Source organism: Nyctereutes procyonoides, unplaced genomic scaffold (genome assembly GCF_905146905.1).
Source record: "Nyctereutes procyonoides isolate TBG_1078 unplaced genomic scaffold, NYPRO_anot_genome, whole genome shotgun sequence".
In the NCBI taxonomy this organism is placed as follows: Eukaryota; Metazoa; Chordata; class Mammalia; order Carnivora; family Canidae; genus Nyctereutes; species Nyctereutes procyonoides.
In genome coordinates, this window is record NW_026575141.1 from 2,296,465 (window position 1) to 2,319,463 (window position 22,999).

At 49.3% G+C, this 22,999-nt stretch overlaps 1 protein-coding gene across 2 annotated transcripts in view; it reads left to right on the forward strand.

The window, feature by feature from the left end:
* PLXNA4 (plexin A4) overlaps window positions 1–22,999 on the forward strand; it is a 425,241-nt gene that overhangs the window by 81,037 nt on the left and 321,205 nt on the right. For both annotated transcript variants that reach the window (XM_055307458.1, XM_055307457.1), the window contains exon 3: window positions 476–658. In XM_055307458.1, coding sequence (XP_055163433.1) covers window positions 476–658 — 183 coding nt within the window. The remainder of the gene's footprint in view (window positions 1–475; window positions 659–22,999) is intronic.

Here is a 22,999-nt window from a genome sequence, read left to right on the forward strand (position 1 = left end):
ATGCCTCTGTCATGGTATTGTCACTCACATGTTAATGTTTCTAGTTCTCTGTTCTGCACTCAAGAGTCCTCATCTGTGTGTCTGCTCAATAATAAGTGTAGGTGTGGAGGCCACATTCCCTCTTACTCCGGAGGAGAGCTGTCCGGAGCGGCCCCTGCTCATGGGTGCTGGCCCAGGGCTTGCTGGTGTGATGGCGATGATGGACGATCTAAGCTACCAAGATGGAGCCCTGAGGGGTTGGAGGTGGGGCAGAGAGGCCACGGAGGCCAGCAGAGGAAAGAGACTCTAGGGATCTGTGTTTTTTCGCCATGGTCCTTCCAACTACTTAGGTTGACTGTTGACAGGCCACCTAGTTTCTCTGGATCTGATTTTTTCACATGAAAGAGGATTCTCCTAGCCTTGCCATTCCCTGACTCGGTACTTCTGCTTATTGCCCTGATGTTCCCTCCTAATTTTCCTCCTTTTTAATTTTCAGCTCTTAACCATTGATGATAATTTCTGTGGCCTGGATATGAATGCCCCCCTGGGCGTGTCGGAGATGGTGCGTGGCATTCCCGTCTTCACGGAGGACAGGGACCGCATGACTTCCGTCATCGCGTACGTCTACAAGAATCACTCTCTGGCCTTCGTGGGCACCAAAAGTGGCAAGCTGAAGAAGGTAGGACCTGCGAAGGCAATCTCTTCCCACTGGCATGGATATTATCTCATGCTGTTTTACTACTTTGGCCCCAATGGGCAAGTGTTACAAGCTTGAGCTAAGGAGATAAGTTGCTATTGAGGTCATGAATGATGCCCTGTCCCTCCTCTGCCTTCGTGTGGAGGGTTGTTGTGGGGATCACAGTGGGTGAGGGTGCAGATTCACCTCTTTCCTAGGGCTGGTGTGCACATGGCGGAGTTACTGCAGCCTCACCCGGCCATCCTAAAGGGCGTGCTCTGGCCAGCCTGGGTTTGTGCCCTGCAGCAATGGCTCTTGAAGGGCAGTGGTTGGGGAAGGTGGACAGGGGCAAGTTATGTGCTTGTTCCTCTTGTTTCAGTCTTTTGACTGGTGCATCCATCTGGAATCCGTGCGGGGAAACAGATAAAAGAAAGTTCAGGACCTGCTGGAGCTGCTGTCGGGGCTGAGAGTCAGACGGTGGGATGAAGAAACTGGCTATTGTGAGGGCATAGAAATGACTTGAGATGGAGTAGAATGGTATGACCTGGACATGAGCTTTTCTTCCTCATCCTCTAGAAGCTTTCAGGCCTCAGGGTATTGGGTGATGTTGGCCCATCAGCAGCACTGGGGGCACCCTTCCATCTAAGACTCTTCTCTCAGTCACATTTGCTCAGGCTTCTCATCTCAATGACTTGGAGCTGGTGCCCTAGAGAGCCCCGGCTTGATTGGATCCAAAGCCTTCCTAAGACTAAGCACTAAGCAGTATATCCTGTTTTGTGTTGGCTGATGATTGCACTTCAGTCTCATCCCAGGGAAATATTGGTGAATCTATGTGGAAATCCTGCTTGTCTAATTTAAACTTCCCGTGGAATTCTCTGGATGTTGTGTGATTCACACTGGGCACTACCCGATCTGAAACCGTTTTGAACTCTACTTTCTCTTCATTGTGTTTTGGGGTATTAGCGCCACGTGGTCAAGGGGACATGTTCTGGGCAAATCTGGAAGACTTTGCCTACTCTCCCATCCTACTATATAACAGCCTGGCAATCATTTCTTTCTCTAAATCCGACATCTCTTGGAACAGGCAGTGGGGCTGGAGTGTGAGAGTAGGGAGGGGGAAAGGCAGGGAGAGTGTGTGTGAGGTGGGGGGATGTGCGGGGTGTAGTTACACGGGTAGTATCTGGAAGAGGAAGCATGTGCTGGGGAAGTGCCATGACGCGCCACCAGGATGATGCGGGCGGCGTGCCACCATCTGGTGCTGCCCAGAGAGCTAACCGTGGAACTGTCGTGGAGGGCCTTCCGTGTCAAATGAATGACTAATTTCACCATCATCTCCATAGCTTTCAGAACTATATTTCCTAATTCCCCGCATTTCTGTGAAGACTATGTTAAGTCTTGTGGCTGCCTTGGCCTGTTGTGATTCTGGCTCACACGTTGAACTGAAACTCGTGGAAGCCCGAGAGGCTGCCGTGTGCGAGGTGTTGGTGTGTCGTCCTGGCATGACTCCTACCTGGATGGTGCTGTCTTCTGCCTCTCCCTCTAGTGCACATGTGTCTACGTGTCTCATCACCTCCAGCTGCTGTCAGGAGCCTGGGCCAACTTCAGTCTCTCCTCCTCCCTCTGTCCTTGACTTTCAGCTTTCCGTGAACTGGGAGTCAGGTATCCAAACTGGATGAAATTGTGTCCCATAAGCCTCGGTATCAAGAGAGGAGGGAAGAGCCCAGACTTTGGAGCAGGGGCCTTGAGGTGTTTCTGTTGGATGGCCAGAGGATTTCATTTTTCATTATGATTCGGAGAGTTTGATTTGCTAGGAAAGTGAGTTCTAAATACCAAAGGCATTCCCACAGGGTGTTCATACAATGACCTGCTTCACCTGACCTGATGTGTTAAATAAGCACTATTGGGAGTAGAAAGTAAGCAAGACGATTTGGGGTGCTTTAACTCTTTTCTCTAGAGACCCCAATCTCAGTGCAATGGAGAAGTAACTTACCCCAATGTGCTAAAAGATTTGCACCCACTGAATTTCCTACCCTGGGCCATAGGATCACTTACTTGCTGGCAAGACTGAGTAGATCCTTTAGGAGGCTTTTTTTTTTCTCCTTTTTTTTTTTTTTTGTCATTGTCTGAGCTGGTGTCAGTGAAATAAACACTGAGAGTTCAGTGCACATAACAGAACAGACAGTTATTTTCTCTTGGGGGAGCAAAAGAGACATGTTTCCTGGCCATGGTTGCATTGTAAACCCAAGACAGTCAACCTGCAAATGTGCTCTGTTGGTCAGAGGATGGATCGAGGTCAGTGGGGCTGGCTCTCTTGCACCCGTGGAAGCCAGGCCCCTGATGGGGAGGTCAGAGTGCAGCACATGTCCATGACAGTGGGCTGAGGACACCTCCGGGGGTCTGGGCACGCAGAGTGCACAGAGACAATGCCCATAGGGCAGGCTGTAGGCAGAGCCTTGCCTTCAAGTGTCCCCAGAGCTCAGCCAGGCCTGCAACGACAGGCAATACCTGACCAGGAGGCTCGGGGCTTTATAAACCTTGGACTGGCATTTCCCATTATTTTGGGGAGTTGATGTAAGAACAGTTCTGTTCCAGCCACCTGGGACGTTCCATTTAATTTCCAGAGCAATGGGGCGATTGGTGAAGCATAAACATTTGAGAGGTAAGAGCAGAGGGTCATGTGGGGGGAATGAGCCAGCGGCCCTCCTGGGGAAAGCCGGGCCGTCGGGGCAGCCAAACTTTCTGCTCCATGAGCTCAGAGTGGCAGCCTTTTTAATAGTTTTGCTGGAACCCAGCTACTGCTGCTGCAGACTCAGCATAGCCGGCCCAGGGGACAGTGTGAGTTGGGAAAGGAAGGCTGGGCTGCTGAGTCTGTTGTTTGAAATAATAAAAAGCAAAGGCCAGTTTATTTATTTTTTCCAAACAATAGAATTTCCCACCACCCTGCTCGCTGAGCACCACTCCCCTTTCCTTGCCATAACTCTGTATTGCTTTTCTCAGAGGTTATCGGACCACATTCACCTTTTGGGCAGAGGCCCAGCCATGAAATGCTTTGGGGCTGCAGGAGGATTTTTGCAGGAAGTTTTGTGAGCTACTGAAACGAGGGGGTGAGAATAATGGAAATCACACTGCAGCCGTAATTACAGAGTTGTCTTCCCTGAGCCCTGTAATAATCTCCTGTGTGTATCAAGGGCCGTGCAGAGTTCTTTGCAATACGACAAGAGACTTGAGGTGGGGAGGGTGGGTGGGAGGGCTTGGGGGTTTGCTGTGGGTTTCAGGGGTCTGAGAGCTAGACTGTAGCTATCCATAGGCTGCCCTCAAAATTACTGACTTTTCCTTTTGTTTGGAAGGTGTGGGTCCCCATCATTTGCAACCTTGTCTCTGATGACCATAATTTCACTCCTTTAGTGCACACATCACATGAGGCAGAGGGAAAGGAGGTGAGGAAAGTGCCAATTTGGATGTCTTTCATGTTTTCTGATATGTGTGTGTGTGTGTGTGTGTGTGTGTGTGTGTGTGTGTGGCCGGTATTGGCAGCTTTTCCATGGCTAGTGTTATAGGCAAGCACTGTTAAGCAATGTGGCATATAAATGCTACCAGTCACCAGGAAGTACCTAGGAACTTAAGAAATAACCCACAGACTGTTAAAATTTCAACTCCTGGTTAAAAAAAGTCTTAAGGCGAATACTATCCTGATCTGCTGTAGAGTGTCTGCGGAAACGAGAAAATCTCTGTCCTGAGTTGGGGTAATGAGGCCAGTGTTGCCTCAGATGAACAAAAATTTCTTTGCTTAAATATTTTGGCTCTTTCCTTGCCTCTTGCATTCCTACCACTAAGTGATCATATTTTATAGCTGCTGTTCGGCAGTGAATTTACTGCCTGACATTAGTGGGAGAGACTAATGTTCATTGTGAGCCAAAACATCATAAACTTCCACGCGAGGTGTGATGGCTCCTTTCCTTTTGTGATTGCATTGTTCCTGAGTATTTAACTAGGCTAAACTGTTGACATCTAAGGGGCAGAGCAGTTTGTGGAGACTGGTTATGCAGAACTCGGACTGGTCCGACTCTTGGCCCATAGGAGGATATGTACCCTTGTGTGTGACATGCCAAGCCTCAGCAGCCTCTCTTGACAGGGGCTCAGCGTGTGTCAGCAGGGAGAGTACACAGGAGTAGATATCTTAAAAATCATTCCCGTCGGGAATTATTATGCACATCATCAAAATGGATATTGCCTATTTCGAAATTGATTTGCTTGTGTTCCACGGTTCCAGAAGGGCAACCAAACAGAAGTGGGGTGGGGTGGAGGGAGACCCACCTGGGTCTGTATCATTCTGACCATAAGTTCTAGGGAAGAGATGCTCTGTGTGTGTGCAATGCTCAAGTCACAGAGCAATACTGGATCAGAGATGTGTAGCCACTGCTTTGTGACTTCCTAAATGTATCCGAGAATTCTAAACACTCCCCTGGAAGTTTGAATCAACTTTAAAAAGAAATTCATTCCATTGATAGGACTCCAAATGGGTGAAGGTATCACAAAATCGAATGGAGATGTAATGTTGGAACTCCAACTTGCCTGGGGATCCTGAGATTAGAGCAGAGGTGCATGATCTGGGGCAGGATTTGGTCAGTGAGCTCTGTTACGAGTTTCTTCAAACAGAGGTGTGTAGGAAGCCTGTGTAGATCTGAAGGTGTGGGGTAAGTGAAGAGGAGCTGAGGTTGAAGATGCTACAGACAGAAGAGCACCACAGATGTTTTAGGGGTGCCGTGCCCCTTCTACTCATCTTTCATCTCGGGGGGACAAGACATGGCTTTTCTGTCATTAGTCCTTCAAGCCTGGGGACCGCAAGACTGGCTGGCCTTCACACCAACCTCACTTCATGCCAATTGCCCACTCTGGTCCATCTCCTACTTGCGCAGCCTTCCCTGCTGGGTTTTAAGCCATTTTGTCCATGCGGTATGTGGTAGATGTGGAGGGCGGCCTAAGCTGGTCAATGTCCTCAAGGGCATGTCTTATATTCTTGAGCAATATTAAGTCTTCATTCAATCATCCTTTTTATATAAGTGTATCCCCACTGGCATTCACTTCCTGCCCCTTGCTATTTTTCACTACTTTGCCCTTGGGCCCCCCCATTGTCCCTGCATGTCCCTGGTGGGGGTAATCTCAGGTGGTTGCTCAGAGCAGACCTGACCGGGCATGGGGAGGTGTCCTCACCATGGAGCTTCGGCCTCAGCCCCTCTCAGAGCAGCTTGACACAATAAGCTGGGGCATCATCTCTTTCTCCTGGCAACCTCTTGAAACACACACTTTGAGATCCCCAGAAAATACTACCTCGGGAACGCTTGTCATTTTATATTCCAAATGATCACTAATAGTGCACATGATTTAAGGAGATAGTCTTCAATGAGCTTTGCCAATTCAAGATTTATTGATACACGTGTGCCACTTTTTTGAATCATATGTGTGTGTGTATGTGTGTGTATGCATTTGTGTAGGATGATCCTGATCATAAATTAAAACGCAAAGGCATTAAAATGGAAGAGAGTGCTGCAGAAACACCCCAAATCATAGAGCGCACTCAGTCAGCTGATGCTCAAATGCCAGACACGCTGGAAGAATTTATCCAGTGACACATGCAAGTGAAGTAAAATATTGTGCTTTACAAGAACATATCATTAAAATGAAAACTAGCAGCATATCAGGAGTCTGGCCATGTAACCAAGACAACAAAGATGGGAAAGGATGAAAGACATGGTGTACCAGAGGAAGAGGGAGGAGCAGAGGCGAGGGGAGGATGGGGCCCCCAGCTGTAAAGGGCCTCTTACTGCTGGGCTTGCATCTGATAGGACCCATATCAGAGGAAGACAGTATCTTTGAGTCCGCAGCGGTGAAGGCACTCGGTGAGGGCAAGACCAGGGGCAGGTCTTCATTGCCTGAAATCACTGCACTTCCTCAGCCACTTTGATGGGAAAGGTAGTGGCAGCTGAACACTCAGGACTCATGGGCCGAGCTCTGATTGGGGTGTCTGCTGAGAGTCCCTCCTTGTTAGCAAAGGACTTCTGTGAATGTGGCCACATGACTGGCTGCCTGGGGGTGTCATGGAGCGTTTCTCAGCAGCTTTGGCTTCTTGTAGAGGCATTCACAGGGACCTTTTAAACTTTTTAAAAAAATTTTTAATAAAAAATTTATTTTTTATTGGTGTTCAATTTGCCAACATACAGAATAAGACCCAGTGCTCATCCCGTCAAGTGCCCCCCTCAGTGCCCGTCACCCATTCACCCCCACCCCAGCCCTCCTCCCCTTCCACCACCCCTAGTTCGTTTCTCACGGGGACCTTTAAAATAGCTCTCTCAAGTGTGCTGTAGTCACTTGGTACTTTCTATTCGGCCCCGGATGACACAGGGGCCTTGCTTATCCACTGTGACAGAACAGGTTACCCCAGAATGTAGGGGCTTAATCAAAACAACATTTGTTATCTCGTAGTTTCTGTGGTTGGGCATCCCATCAGGGCCTAGCTGGGTGGTTCTAGTTTGGGGTTACTGACAGATTGCTAGTCAAGGCGGCAGGCGGGGCTGGGTAGGGGGAAGATGCACTTCTAAGATCATCCCTGTGGCTGTGGGCAAGCTTCAGGTCCCCACTGGCTGCACCATGTGGACCCCCCCCCCATGACGGCCGTTCACATAACACAGCAGCTGAGAGAGAGAAGAGAGGGCGAGCAACCTGAAAGCGTCAATCTCTCTGAAACCCAATTTCAGAGGTAGCATCCTGTCACCTTTGCTGTATTCAGTTCCTTGGAACTGTCATATGGTCCAGCCTCCCTTCAGGATGAGGGGCTTCCAGCTTCTACCTAGGCCTGGATGCCAAGAGGCAGGGGCCACGGCCCTTTTAGTGGCTGCTCACCACACTACGGCCCTGTTTCTGCATCCTCGAGGGCACCCAAGCCAGTACTCTTAGACTTCCAGTTATATGTTCATGGTGCAAGGAGGGGCACAGCCTGGAGACTCTATGGCTCCCGGCTGTGCCCCCATTGGGAAGCACCTCCTTCCTTAGGAAGGGCTCACTTTCCTAGTGATGGAGTTGGCAGGAAAGAAGATGGGAAGGGAACCCTAGTGCTTTGAACGTCTGCTGAGTACCAGTTCCCTGTTCTGGGATTTTACATGCATAATCCTCAGCATTTCCTTTGGGGTAGATGCTACAACCTCCATTTAACACATGAGCCAAGAGACTGCCTAACTCTCCAGGGTCACATGGTTCGACTTAAGGTCTGCCCTTGACTCCTTTATGTGGTAACATCTGGGACTCTACTGAGGTTGTGCTCTCAGGCTGTGGGTTAACCTCACCTCCCCAACTGGGAGAGGAGGTGGTCACCTGGCCTCCTGCACCTGCCCAGTGTGCCTGTTGGTCAGAAACTTCCTTTCGTTCCCTCTGCCCCAGTGCAGGCTCAGGGCCCTGTGCTGGAAACCCGGGTGGTTATAACCGATTTCCCGTGTCTAGGTGCTCCCCTCTTTAATTGTCCTATGAGTTGTGCCAGGTTCATCTATCCAAAACAACTCCAAGCCTATCTATCTGTGTCCTGGGTAAAAAAAAAAAAAAAAAAGAAAGAAAAAAAGAAAAGGAAAAGAAAAGAAAAGAAAAGAAAGAAGAGAAGAGAAGAGAAAAGAAAAGAAAAGAAAGAAGAGAAAAGAAGAGAAGAAGAAAAGAAAAGAAAAGAAAAGAAAAGAAAAGAAAAGAAAAGAAAAGAAAAGAACAGTTGCCTCACCCAGGCTCCTGTGGCCCCCGGCTATGACCCTGCTGTAAATAGCCCGGCCCCACTGCCTTCCAGCTCAGCTCTTCAGCCCTGGCCCGGCACAGGTTGAGTCCTTAAGGGCCCTGGCTACCTTTAAATGCCAACGAAGAGCCTCCCACCTGAGAAACAATGGGATGCCCACCTACGTGGCAGCTCTCCACGGTTTCCCTCTGGAGGAGCGATCCTGCTGGAGCCCCAGCCTGCACAGAGTGGGCGGTGGCCTCGGGGAGGGCCGGAGCTTTTCTGGGAAGCAGACAAGCTGTGCTTTTCCACTTGCCACTGACCTGCTGCCTAGGACGCACTCGGGCGCTCCTTTGTCTTTAGCTTCTCACCTGCGTGCTCTCTCCCCACAGCCTGGGGACTGTGTGTAGAGGTTCTTGATGGGTTTTCTCATTGTTGGGTCATCCAGGGCCCCTGTCTTTGCTCATTGGATGATGGCTGCTTCTCCTTAGATCCCAGAATTGCTTTGCAAACCTTGTGGGGCCGAGGACCTAATGACACCCTCTCCTTACCACGCTTGGTCATTTTGAGCACCTCCCCCGTCCAGCCCGGGTTGCCTTCATTTTCTCCCTAAATGCCCATCCCCCCAGCCCGAGCTTCTTGGCCGTGCCCTCAGTCCTGGGCTTGCCTTTGTCCACTGCCACCTCTCAGTTCTTGCCTGTTGCTCGGTGTCGTTATGTAGTATTGTGCTTCTGCCAAACATGTATCTCCTCATGAACATTATCTTGACCAACTCACCCAGAACCACTGTGAGGCTAGTGAGGCCTGGGGCAGCCCTGATTCCACAATTCCTTCCTAGGTTTGGTGGCCTGAGGGACAGTGACTTGAGGGGCACCCTTTCCTCCAAAGCCGCCCCTGGATGCCTGTCGCCAGGTGGCATTATCTCCATTGTTCACTGCAGAAGCCAAGGCTCATAAAGATGAGGAATGGGAGCCCATCTTCACATCCCATGTTGCTGGCACAGGGGGGTGGGGACCCAGCTCTACTCTGTTGACCTGCTTTGTCCACATGAGTCCCATCAGGAAAAGAGGGCCAAGGAGTGGATGTGAGAGCAGCAGGTGTTGGCTCAGGGGTCTCCCCCACCCCATAGACCCTCCCTTCTTCTCAGGCTACTGAAACACACGGCATCCCCAGTGCCTCTCCCCAGGTCCCAACTTGTCTGGCTTGCTGGAGAAACATTCAGAAGCCCCCTCCCTTCCCCTTCTTTAGTTCAGGCTCTCTGCTGTCTCCCCAACATTTCCTCCAGTGATCACTCTGTTCATTTTCTTCAGCCTCCCCCAAAAGATCATAGCATTTATCCACAAGTTTCTACCAGAAACAGGACTCCTCTGTGGGGACTTCTTATGATGGGTATACAAGTTTTTTGAAAAGTTGTATGTAATTATATCTTAAATGGCTCAGATTAGCATACATGGACTAGCTTATTTAATCTTTATGATCACAGTTGTTTTGGGCCTTCCCTCAGACATGCCAGATGTGAGAGAGGAAAATACATTTTCTATTTTTTAAAGATTTATTCATCCATTTTATTATTTTTTATAGATTTATTTCTTATTTTAGAGAGAGAAAGAGAGAGAGCGAGAGAGCGAGCATAAGTGTATGTGAGTGGGGGGAGGGACAGAGGGAGAGAATCTCAAGCAGACCCCCTGTTGAGTGTGCAGCCTGAACCCAAGGGGCTCGATCCCATGACCCTGAGATCATGACTAGAGCTGAAACCAAGAGTCAGACTCAAAACCGACTGTGCCACCCAGGAGCCCCAGGAAAGCACATTTTTAAACTTCACTTTCAGAGTAAATCTCTTTTAGATCCCGTGAGGTTTTTCGGATAGAATCAGCTTAGGTCCTGGGTGGACCTGAACTTGCACATCGTTGACTTTAAGTGCCACCAATGGCCACTGGGGACGCTTGACCCCACTGTGATCTGGGTAGCACCAAGGCCACAGGGATGCTGGAAGTGCCCACGCTACTTCTTGCCTCCACTAGGCTGTGAGCTCTTTCTCCAATGGAAAGGTCATGGGCTTTGGTGGAAGAGATTCGAGTTCATCAAAGGCAGCCAATGAATCCTTTTTCAAATGGGAGAATGGCTTCCCCAAATGGATACATTATGTATCCATTTTAGCAATTTGAGTTTTTATTCAGTCCTGTTTTTTTTTAAGATTTTATTTATCCATTCATGAAAGAGAGAGAGAGAGAGAGAGGCAGAGACACAGGCAGAGGGAGAAGCAGGCTCCACGCAGGGAGTCCGACATGGGACTCCATCCCGGGTCTCCAGGATCACGACCTGGGCCGAAGGCAGTGCTAAACCGCTGAGCCACCCGGGGTGCCCCAAGTCCTGTTTTGATTTACCCAGAAATCATAGTCCATCAGAGGTTCCAAACTCTATAGCCGAGAACTTCTGAAAGCAGTTTATTTTCTTCACATAAAAAATGGGCAATTAATATAGCTGGATCTGTGACCCAGTGTGTCTAAATCTTCCCAGTTAGACCACAATAAAGGCCATTTCCAGCTCGCAGTCACATGCACCCTGGTTGGGCGGTGGCTGTGCTCCATGTGATATATTTGGGACAGAGACTGAAGAGTAGCCCCTCAGTCTGGAACATGCCAGTCTTCTGCTGCAAGGAAGAGAGAGGCAGCAGAGCCACCTGACGACTGTTAGAACCGCCCCTTGGAGGGAGCACCCAGTACTGCTGTTCACATTTTATCGGTCAAACCAAAGTGAATGGTGTGGGAAGTAGGAATCTGCCACGGGAAATGGCCCCATGTGGATGTGTATGGCGGGGAGGGAGAGAGGGGCAGAGAACATTTTGTCAAAACACAGCTTACCGGAAAGACTATTAGTGCAATCGTCAACGTTGAGTCAAGAAATATCAACTTGGTCATCTGTAATGTGCTAGATGCATCTTGACTTAAAGGGCTATGGTCTTTTCTGCCTTAATATTGGAGAAAATGTGTGAGGAATATAGGATATGACTGACTTCATATCATCAACCCCCCAGACATCGTGTTAGAGATTTTTTTTTTGAAAACAAAACAAAACAAAACAAAACAAAACACCTAAACCCTCTATCAGCTGGTTTTCTTGTGATTTGCTTTTTCTCCTGAAACCAAAACTAGAGTTGTTCAAGTCCTTCCATTAGTTAGGCTCTGAATGTTTGTATTTCCTTGCATTCAGTTGTCCGTAAGAGTGAGGGTACTTTTTTACATACGGAGATCGGATTGTGCCCAGCAGAAGTCTCTGGAGATAATTAAATTATCCAAATTTATTCAGTCATTTCTCTTACCTGCAATTAAATAGAGCCTCCCAAATTCATTTTCCCTGAGTAACTTAACTCCCTAAACTTCCCGCATTTCCCCCTCTGAACTCTGCTTTTCTAACTGAATTCCAAAATTCATGCTGGACACAGGCAGGGCCTCTGGCCCCTGAATTCCGTTCCTCTGGGCGATGAACCCACCCTGGTTCCCGCTAACTACCTACTCAAGGCCAGCTCACAGGCCTCCTTCTCAGGGCTCCCTACCATCCACTGCTCTCTGGAAAAGGCAGAAGTGCAGAGCTGGAATTCCGAGCTGAGGAAGCCGTCCTGCAGATTGGTTTGGAAAACATTGATTTTTTTAGCTCTCAAACTTATTTTGTAGACTGCCATTTTTTTGGCAGAGACGTCTTAAACTTATATCACACTGATGATGCATGAGAGCCATCGAGCATCCATAACTGGGGAAAATGATAAGTATTTTCATGGCTGAGCTGGTGGCAGTGACTGTGAGGGCCTTGGCAATCACGGAAAGCTCGTGAGGCGTTTGCCCTTTTGCAAATGTGCTAGGAGGGGCCCGCTTGTCCTTTCTAGGCTCTCCACCTTCTATTTCCAGGTAGATAAGACATATACCCACATGCACATGACTGTGTGCCCCCTCCATCCACACACATTCACGTCACCAGCATGCACACGTGCTGAATCCCCACATGTACCTGTACGTGGGCACTGAGGTACCACACCCTCCTCTGCGCTCAAGCCTGGGGCTCGTCCCCTGTGCCCTCCTTGGCTGCGCTCCCCCTCCCTCGTGTTCTCTCTGGGAAGTTAGCAGCACACCATCTAATCAGTTTACCTCTGACTCGCCCACTTTGGCTTCGAGATGATGACAGAGTGGAGCTATTTAGCTGTCAAACGCGCTGACTGTTGCCCAGATGGACAGCATTTCAGACATCAGAGTGGGCTCTTTTTCCTCCGTGTGTGTGTGTGTGTGTGTGTGTGTGTGTATGTGTGTGTGTTTGGGGGGGGGGTAATGAGTCTCCCAGATGCTTTTTTAAGTGCTTCTTGCATCTGCCTTTCATTTTAATGCCTCCTGCTTGCTGACCTCGCTTCCCGGCAGCCAGTGTAAGTGTGATTCCCATAATTAGCTTAGTGATAATTTAATCTCTGTGTTTTAAATTTGATTGTTTTTGAGGGCCCTGGGTCTGGGGACGGGAGAAAGGGGGACCTTTGCTTTTGTCCAGACTCTCTCTGTCCAGGGACACGCGTGGGGAGGGGACTTTCTGAATTGGGGTGGGGGTGGGGACAGTGAGAGGAAGGCCATTGTGGGTAGATTCTGGTTCCCTTCCTTTGTCCCTGTGTCCCATCAGAGTATGAAGGCAGGGGAGTACGGGTACACACAGCACTTGAAGGTGCCTCAGTGAGGAGCAGCTCCAAGATGGGAAAACATTCACTTCCCTAGTAGTCATGGCAGCCATTCTCTTAAGCCAGAGAAGGACAAGAAGGAGCAAAAGGAGCCACTGGGTGCCACCTTGTTGCATCCCACACTCATCCCTGCAGTCTTCGTGTTCGGGTCCGTGTCTATATGTTCAGGTGTGCACCTGGGGTTGCCTGTGCCTCTCAATGGTCAGGAACCAGGCCTGCATATTACATGAAGGGCCGGAATTGACCGCAGGGAGATCTCAGCTGTGTTTCTGGTTGCACTTCCAATTTCGGACAAATTATTTATTTGAACAATGAGAATATTGATATACACACCCTCCGCCTCTCTCATGAAGGAGCTGGGGATAACAGGAGAGCAGAACAGTCTTTGAGTCACCAGGAGGAAAAAAAATAAAAATGAAGAAGATGGTGAGGAACGGATGACTTTCTATGCTTAGTAAACTTCCAAGTAGAAAAACAACAACAACAAAAAAAAACTTCCAAGAAGAGTCTCTGAAACCCATGGATAGAAATGCCCAGGTTAACCCAGGCCAGGAGTGTGGAAGGTCTCCAGAGATCGGGGCCTGTAGGGGAAACCTCAGATGCTCCAAATAGATGCACTAACCAGTCCTTGTGAGATTTAACTGCGCTCAAGATCTCTTTGGCAGAACTTCAGAAGCCCAGTGAGGAAGGGGAACGATGTCATTCAGCTGAGCTACTCTTGGCCCCTCACTGAGCAGCTAGGACATGTGAGGCCCTCGAATGGGTGAATAACCAGGGTGAGAAGGGGGCACGGGTAGGCCGTCCTCGGCTCTGAGCTTGGGTTCCCTCCTACCATCTCCTGCAGCCTGGAAACAAGGTCTTTGATTTATGAGCTGACTTTTAATTAAAAGAACAGCAGAAAAGAAATCTCATTTTGCCACCATAGGATAAATGATTCACGATCCGAACTAATTTTGCTTCTTCTCCAAATGTCCCCATGCCGCAGGAGTGTGTGCATGTGTGTCTGTGATGGGACGTTGGCTCGGGGCTCTGGTCTGACTCCTCTGACGCGTCTGTGCTCCCAGGCCTGACCTTGCCTCTACCTTCGGGGTCCTCCTGTGCTGTCCTAACACCTGCTTCCAGGTGTGCATTCTTGCCCAGGGTCACAATTTCTCTTTTCAGCTTTCCTCAGGATCTTTACTTGAAGAGATGCTGTCAATTTTAAGTTGCTTGTAGAACTTTTCTTTCTTCTTTCAACCACAACGATGTTCATACGGTCTCTGGCAGAAGAGACTTTATTTTGTGGTCACCCCGAATTCTCAGGATGCTTTTATTTCCCTGAGAGCCCCTCATGACTTCCCTTTGGCATTTCCCAGGGTGGAATTTACCAGACCCGCAGCCCATGTTCTCTGGGAGTTGATCTGCTGTAATATGACCGAATCTGATGTGGGTGTGACCTGCCACGTGCGTGGACATAAACTTGGCCTCTTTATGTGACATTTCTTTACCATCACTATCCATCCACCACCTTTAGCAGTATGATATGGACTGCCTTTTCCTGCGGGTCCTTCCTTCTGGAAATACCAATGTTTATGTGCTATTTAGAAGTATATTTCTGTCTATCTGAGAGGCACTGGGTCTCTTCTCAGTATTTCCATCCTTCCCTCCATCAGCAAGATTTGTGGGGCCTGTCCATTGGCTACAGAAGCATGAGCCAAGTGTCCTCAACACAACCAAAGGATCCTCCTGCCACTACCCTGCTGTGACTTTGGGGCAATATTGGAGAAGCCACCATAGTCTCTTTGCTCCAAGGAAGGAGAGAGAATCTGTCCCTGAAATACACTGAAAAACCTCAGGGGAAGTGGCCAGCAAAAATCACCAGCTAAGATAAGCCAGGAAAAAAAATTTGCAGAGCCACGGAGAGGCCTCTTGAGCCAGTGTCAGGAATTCGGGTTTGTACTTGGTGATGAATTTTCATTCTTCTCTGCTGGCTGACTCACTTTGAGGGATGAGGGACAATCACCCCCACTTTGCAGGGTCTCAGTCTTATTTGCAGTAAACAACAGAGGGAGTGAGCTCCAGCCCTCCCCCACCTTCTGTCTGCTGCTGCATTTATAAATACTCAGTCACATAATGTCCTGGTGTCAGCACGGGGGAGGCTCACAGGGACATAAGCCACCACTTCACAGTTAGAATGTTTTTTACTGCCTGCCACTCACCTCAAACTAAGAATTGGTATCTGTGGGCTCGCCTTCAAGCACCAGCTCACGCAGCCCGCGGCCTGTCACCAAGCCCAGCCGTCTCCTGCACCTGCTCCTCTTTCATGAGTTGAGGGAAAGACCCCTGTGCCCTCCACCTACGTTGGGGGACCAGCAGTGACGTCTACTTTCCAACCTGTCGAAGTGATGCTTCCCAGAGCGCTGTGGGGCCCTGGGGCTGTTCTGCGAGATGAGATCACTGGTGCTAAACTTGTCTTTGCTGACAGCCCGGAACTGGATTCCAGGGTTCCTGGCAGGCTTGGGAGGTAGTCGGCTGGGGGTGAGTTCCCACAGATGCCCCAGCTCCTGCCACCACTGCTGTCTCCTGAGACGGGCTTCCTTCTCCTCTGACGCTTCTCTCCTCCCAGTCAGGTTTGCCAGGCTCCCTGTTCTAAAGAATTGCCTCCCTGTCCACCACCCCCACCTGGTTCCTGGTGGCTTAAAAGGCTGTAGAAAGCCAGGTTGGAGATCTTTAAAAAAAAAAAAAAATGAGGGGGTGGTGGAGCACCTGGGTGGCTCAGTTGGTTAAGTGTCTGACTCTTGATTTCAGCTCAGGTCGTGATCTCAGGGTTTTGAGATTGAGCCCCACGGTGGGGGGGGGGCTCCTGCTCCGTGGGGAGTCAGCTTGAGGTTCCCTCTCACTCCCTCTCCCCCTGCCCCTCCCCTACTCTCTCTCTCTCAAATAAAAAAATCTTTTTTTTTTTTTTTAAAGCCAGGTTGGAGGATATGCCAGGCATCAGTCGCTTCCCTGTTCTTGCGTGTGGACAGCTGTCTTGCATCGCAAGCACTGGTGTTTGGTGTTGTGCAATCCATGCCCGGGGGGCGGGGGTGGGGTTGCTGCAGTTGGGCCCCAGAGCCTGAAAGAGCTCCTCTCCTCTTCAGGCTCTGGCATGTCTGTGGCCTGCCGTCCTGACAGATGAGTATGGAACTCCAAGGGTCCCAGGAATTTAGAACAAGACTTGGGAATCCCATCACTGGGAACCTGGGCCATGTGACTCTGAAGGAGAGGGCTTTCTGGCAAGGGAGACGGAGCCCGGCCAGGGTGCTCCACAGAAGTCGCAGGTGAGGTAGATGAGCTTCCCTGCTGGGAGGACTTGGCCAGGAGCACCTTGAGAGAAGCCCAGGGTGGGGAGTGTGTGTGCAGAGGGAGCACCAGGCATCTCACCAGGGACCAGCAGCGAGCGTTTTAGTCTCCTGTCACTTACTGATTTCAAACAGCACAGTTAGTAGGTTAGAAGTGACATGGGTCTCACTGGGCCAAAATCACGGTGTCTGACAGCTGCATTCCCTCCTGGAGCTTCTCAGGGAGAATCCATCTCCTTGCCTTTCTGGCTTCTGGAAGCTGCCCACATTCCTTGGTTCAGGGCCCTCTTCCTCTGTTTTCAAAGCTCACAGCATTGCAGCTCTCGAGCCTTCTGTACTCTTAGCTCCCTCTGACCCCAGCTGGGAAGGGCTTTGGGCTTTTAGGACTCGTGATGTGATTAGATCGGACTCACCTGCATAATCATCAGTGGAAGCTGATGACACTGCAAAGGTCAAAGTCACCACATCATCAGTCAGGGCTGGAGAGGGGAGGACAGGATGGAAGAATGAGAGAAAAGTGATGGGATCCCTGGGTGGCGCAGCGGTTTGGTGCCTGCCTTTGGCCCAGGGCACGATCCTGGAAACCCGGGATCGAATCCCACGTCGGGTTCCCGGTGCATGGAGCCTGCTTCTCCCTCTGCCTGTGTCTCTGCCTCTCTCTCTCTCTCTCTGTGACTATCATAAATAAATAACAGTTAAAAAAAATTAAAAAAAAAAAAAGAAAAAGAAAAGTGAGCAGCTACTGCGTGCCAGGCCCTTTGCTCCCCAGACCTTACATGTGAAAGTCTACGGCCCTTGCAGCAGCCCTGCGTGCTAAGCGTTTACTCCAGTTTTTTCCCCAAGACACTTAGATTCAGACCCCAGAACCCATGCTCTTGTGTTCGCTCTCCCTGTACGGACATAACAGATTTTGTGTATGTGTGCCCATGTGCATTTTGGAGCTTGATTTGGTTTCCTCACCCCAAATCCAGCTTTGTGTAGGTAGGGGTGAGGCTGGGGCATGTGAGGAGTTTGAGCCCCAGAGAGGAAGCTCTTGGTCTTAGCATCCTGGGCAGCTCTCCTTGCTGGAAGTTTCTGAGCATTCCAGGGCCTGTGTTCTGAGCCCCAGAGAGAGTGGGCCTTTTCTCTCGCCGCCTGTTGAAATCCCTGGACTCTCACCACGAGCTTCTCTACTTAACAGGACTGAGCTCAATTGGGCTTGTGAAAAGGAACAGCTGATGTGTTATATAATTCCCTTTCAAATGTGTGTGTAACAGTATGTGCATAAATATAGTGTGTGTATGTGTGTGTGTAGGGGGGGAGTTGTTCCTGGAAAAGCTGAGGAGGACCTGTTTGCCATTTTCGATGACTTGTTCTAAAGCATTCCTCTGCCTGTCTTCTCATTCCGTTCTCCTTCTCCTGCTCCTGCAGGAAGACGGAGAGAAGTCGCAGTGCGCAGCAGCCCACGGGAAGGGATGTTAGGGACATTGGGCTTCCGACTGCCTCTTCTACTGTGTCACCATAAGGCACAGACCTCCCCATGTGACCTCAGCTCTTCGGGTTATTGACGTGAGAAATTCTGCCTTTGGGCTTCAACGAGATCGAGTGTGCAAACAGATACCACAATCAGGAAAAGCTACTTGTGCAGAATATGGATGTGTGTGTATAAATCTGAATTTACAAAGAATAAATGGGGATGGTTTTTAAATAGAGCCTTTAAAAGATGAATTATGTTTTCTTTTCTTTTTTTAAGTTTTTATTTAAATTCTTTATTTAAATTTTTATTTAAATTCTTTTCTTTTTTTAAGTTCAATTTGCCAACATATAGCATAACACCCAGTGCTCATTCCGTCAAGTGCCCTCCCCCAGTACTGTCACCCAGTCACCCCCAACCCCCCGCCCACCTTCCTTTTCACCACCCCTTGTTTGGTGTCTCTCATGTTCTGTTGCCCTCACTGATATTTCCCACTCATTTTCTCTCCTTTCCCCTTTATTCCCTTTCACTATTATTTATATTCCCCAAATGAATGAGACCATATAATGTTTGTCCTTCTCCGATTGACTTACTTCACTCAGCATAATACCCTCCAGTTCCATCCACGTTGAAGCAAATGGTGGGTATTTCTCATTTCTAATGTAATGGCTGAGGAATATTCCATTGTATACATAGACCACATCTTCTTTATCCATTCATCTTCCGATGGACACCGAGGCTCCTTCCACAGTTTGGCTATTGTGGACATTGCTGCTATAAACACTGGGGTGCAGGTGTCCCGGCGTTTCATTGCATCTGTATCTTTGGGGTAAATCCCCAGCAGTGCAATTGCTGGGTCGTAGGGCAGGTCTATTTTTAATTCTTTGAGGAACCTCCACACAGTTTTCCAGAGTGGCTGCACCAGTTCACATTCCCACCAACAGTGTAAGAGTGTTCCCTTTTCTCCACATCCTCTCCAACATTTGTTGTTTCCTGCCTTGTTAATTTTCCCCATTCTCACTGGAGTGAGGTGGTATCTCATTGTGGTTTTGATTTGTATTTCCCTGATGGCAAGTGATGCGGAGCATTTTCTCATGTGCATGTTGGCCATGTCTATGTCTTCCTCTGTGAGATTTCTCTTCATGGCTTTTGCCCATTTCATGGTTGGATTGTTTGTTTCTTTGGTGCTGAGTTTAAGAAGTTCTTTATAGATCTTGGAAACTAGCCCTTTATCTGATATGTTATTTGCAAATATCTTCTCCCATTCTGTAGGTTGTCTTTGAGTTTTGTTGACTGTATCCTTTGCTGTGCAAAAGCTTCTTAACTCGATGAAGTCCCAACAGTTCAATTTTGCTTGTTTCTTTTGCCTTTGTGGATGTATCTTGCAAGAAGTTGCTGTGGCCGAGTTCAAAAAGGGTGTTGCCTGTGTTCTCCTCTAGGATTTTGATGGACTAAAGATGAATTATATTTCAAATTTTCAACAATTCCGTGTGTGTGTGTGTGTGTGTGTTAGTTAAAGCTTTGACGGTGTGAATGTAAAGATTTCCTATCTTTTTTATAATTACATTAAACTTATTTTTGGCCCAGTTGATTTGATAGCAGACTAGAGTTTTGTGTGACTGTTTTCCAGAAACTTAAAAATTAGGAGGGGCTGTTCCAGCTCATCCACACAAGGATTGGTCAGGGAATACCCAGGTACGTACCCAGGGAACCAGCCAACGAACCAGGTGGAGTCAGGGTGTGTAAGTGCGAGTGTGATACGCCTATGTGAGAGCCCTGTGTAATTACCTCTGATGGTACCTTCTGCATTAGGGGGACAGGTGTTTCATTAAGTTTGAGAGATCTGGGGCACCCTCACTATGCCGTGGTGGGATCTTGGCGTTCCAAAGTGAGCACGCAAGGATCCAACTGCCGAGAAGCTGGTTTTCTCAGCGTATTTTAACTGCTTGGACACCACTGACCTGAACGACGAGCTTATTTAAAGGATCAGAAAGACTCAAACTGTACAGCCTCTGAGAATGCTGTCTAGGGCCATCCCGGGAAGAGACTGGAAGTCTGGATCCCTGGTCCACTGCTTTTTTGTTCTGTGATCTTGTGTCTGCCACTTTCCCTCTGTCTATTGCAGATGCAGAAAACATGCTGGGGACGTCCTTGCTGAGAGCAGCCTGTGAGTGGTTTTCAGAGCCCAGGATTGGCGGGCCCTGTTGGCCCAAGCAGGCCTGTAACAAGGCCAAGATCTTTAGAGTGCTCCCTGCAGGGGGGGCGGCAAAGGCCACTAACCACTGGCCTCAGGCAGAGAACCCCGAGTCTTGCCAGATGGGTCACCTTGGCCACAAGAGTGTGTGACTGATTCAGCTCTGGAAAAATAACGCAGACCCCATGTGGTCCCCATTGTAGGTCAGGGGGCTTCGCACCTCTTTTGGCCCTAAGACCAGCCACTCTGCAAAGCATTGGGGAGGACTCCAGGGAGGGGGCACTCTGAGCTTCTTCTCTTGTTTGATTATTCGATGACCCAGCAGACAAGGGAGCAGGCAGGAAAATAGGCCCCGTGGGACCACAGTCCCTTCTCCACCAATCACTTCTCAGCCTGTCTTACAGCTTCTCTAGGTGTGAAACAAGTAGTGGGCAGTTTTACCTGACAGAGCTGTTTAGAGAATCGCGAGCAGGTGGTGACAGTGCATATTTCTCTAAGAGGCTATGAAACATTTCAGCCTGGTGACTTCCCCCAACAGGAGTCTCCTGCTGAAGTGCCCAGAAAGCCAAGAATCTGTAAACAGGCAACCGCACCCATGGTCATACTTATTTGGTCTTCTGATAAATGGTTTGGCAATTTGACTTTAAACTGCTAAAAGAGCACAGAGGAGAACTTGGAAAGTGTTTTAAAAATTTAAGAAGGAGGGAGGGGCCCCTGGGTGTCTTGGTGGTTGAGCGTCTGCCTTTAGGCTCAGGGCTTGATCCTGGGGTCCTGGGATCGAGTCCCGCATCAGGCTCCCTCAGGGAGCCTACTTCTCCCTCTGCCTCTGTCTCTGCCTCTCTCTTGAATAAATAAATAAAATCTTAATAAAATAAAATAAAATAATTAAAAGGAGTGAAATGGAGGAATTGGGAAAAGGAAATGATGGGAGAGACGGAAATAGAGCCACTGCCCCCATGAGAGGGGTTATGCCTAGAGAAGATTGCTGTTGGGGGGCCAGTCACGTTCTAATGCCACCTTTACCTACACCCATGCTCCTCAGTTAGTGAGGCTGAACCCGACGGGGGCTTACCTATGCCTGCTCTGGCCAACATTTATGTCATGCTTCCTAAGTGCGGGCACTGCCGTGGGTGATGGACCTCTATCAACTCAATCAAGTGTCCTAACTGCCCTACAAAGTAGACATGCTTGGGATTGCCAAGATCACTTGAGGAAACCAAGGCCCAGAGTTGTTCAATCCAAAGCATGTGATTAAAGCCGTAGAGGCAGGATCCCCAGGGCAGGGCCTGGCTCTAAGCCCATGTCTGTTGGTCTCAGGCTGAACAGAGCGTGGTCACCTGCAATGGCCCGAGGGAAGCCTGCAGCCTCCCAGGAATGTCAGAACTCACCCTCTTCTTCGTCTCTTATCCCTTGACCTGAAGCAGCCCTCCCCCACCTTGCATTCTCTCTGCCCTGAAATCTTTGGTAGCCAGGCAGTGATGGTGGTGGCTCCTCCCTGCCCGTCTGGTTCGGGGCTTCTTTCTCCCTGGAGGAGAAGAAAGGAAAGGCCAGGCAGTATCTGCTTACTGATGTTGAGTGTCCTGCGTTGAGACCAGGCCCCTTGGCCCATGTGGACACCCAGAACTATGACCTGGTGTTGTTCATGGGCTTTCTATCTTTTGAAGGGGATGCTCCCTGGCTCTAGATTGGCATCTCTTCTTCCCTAGCCTTCTCCTCTTTTTCTAAAAATACACACTTCGAAAGTAGCAGATGGCTTCATGGGTGATCTTCCAGCCCCTTTGCCTCTAGCTCCACAGGGTGAGGTTTTCTTCTCTTGGCCTTTTTTTGCCTTCCTTCCTTCCCCTCAAACCTTCTGGCCATGGCCCAGCCAAGTGTGTGATCACACTTTGCTCTTTGGGCTCATGCAGCCTGCGCTGAGATGCCTGGTCCCTGTGGCCCTGGCACCACAGCACAGGCCAGAGGAAGAAGGGCTTTTCTATGAATGGATCAACTTCTTGTCCTCAGGCACAACAGCCATGTGTCCAGAGAAATTCTGGGTGGTGTTACTGTTGAACTAGATTTTCCCCATAAAGAGAAACATTGCCATTATTTGGGTGGGGAAGAGGCCTTTAGGTGGCTTAGCTCAGGCCAGGGACCAAGGCCTCAGGTGGCTTAGCTCAGGCCAGGGACCAAGGCTTCGGTCATTATTCTTCAGAGCTTCTAGGGAAAAGATTTTGAAGCTTTTTAATTTTTTTTGAAGCTTTTTAGACAGAGAAGTCATTCTTCAAATAAAATCTTAATGGAATTCAAACATAAAACTGATGCAAATCAGGTCAGGTTGAAGTTGATGGTTGGGGGAAATGAAGAGGGGGGAGGTGGTTTCAGAGCTTCTCTCTCTGTCTTCCTAGTGGCCTCCCTAAGACTCTAGGGCACCCAAGGGGCTCAGGGAGCCCCACCTACACGTGGCTGGTCTCAACTGAGTCATGAAATCTTCCTGGCATCGGGGCTGCATGTCTTGCGTTGTTGGGGTAAGGCCGGGGGGAATGCAGGGTGGTGTGTATGTAAGGGAGTAGAAAGAGAGGGGAACTTCTGCTGCTTCTCCTTTGCCCTCTCAAAGTGGGTGGCACCTGGGTCCCCCAGGACTACGCGATGGTCCTTAAAGGGAAGCCAGGCCCCCAGAAATGTGTTGAGTACGATTGTGCATCTTCTCTCTTAGCCAGTATCTCAGAGCTGTGAAGAAAATAGCTTCTAGTGGGCCAGTTTTGCTTTTAGGGTGAGATGCTTCCATGGGAGAAATATCCTTGAACGTAGCTGCCAGCGCAGGTGCCAGGGTCGGGAACAGCCTGTCTCCTGGGCTCCTGCAGTAGGACACCTGTGTTACTGGTGTGTTCCTTTAACTTGCTGTGAAGGGTGGGCGCCAGCTCAGGGCGATTTTCATTTTGGTGA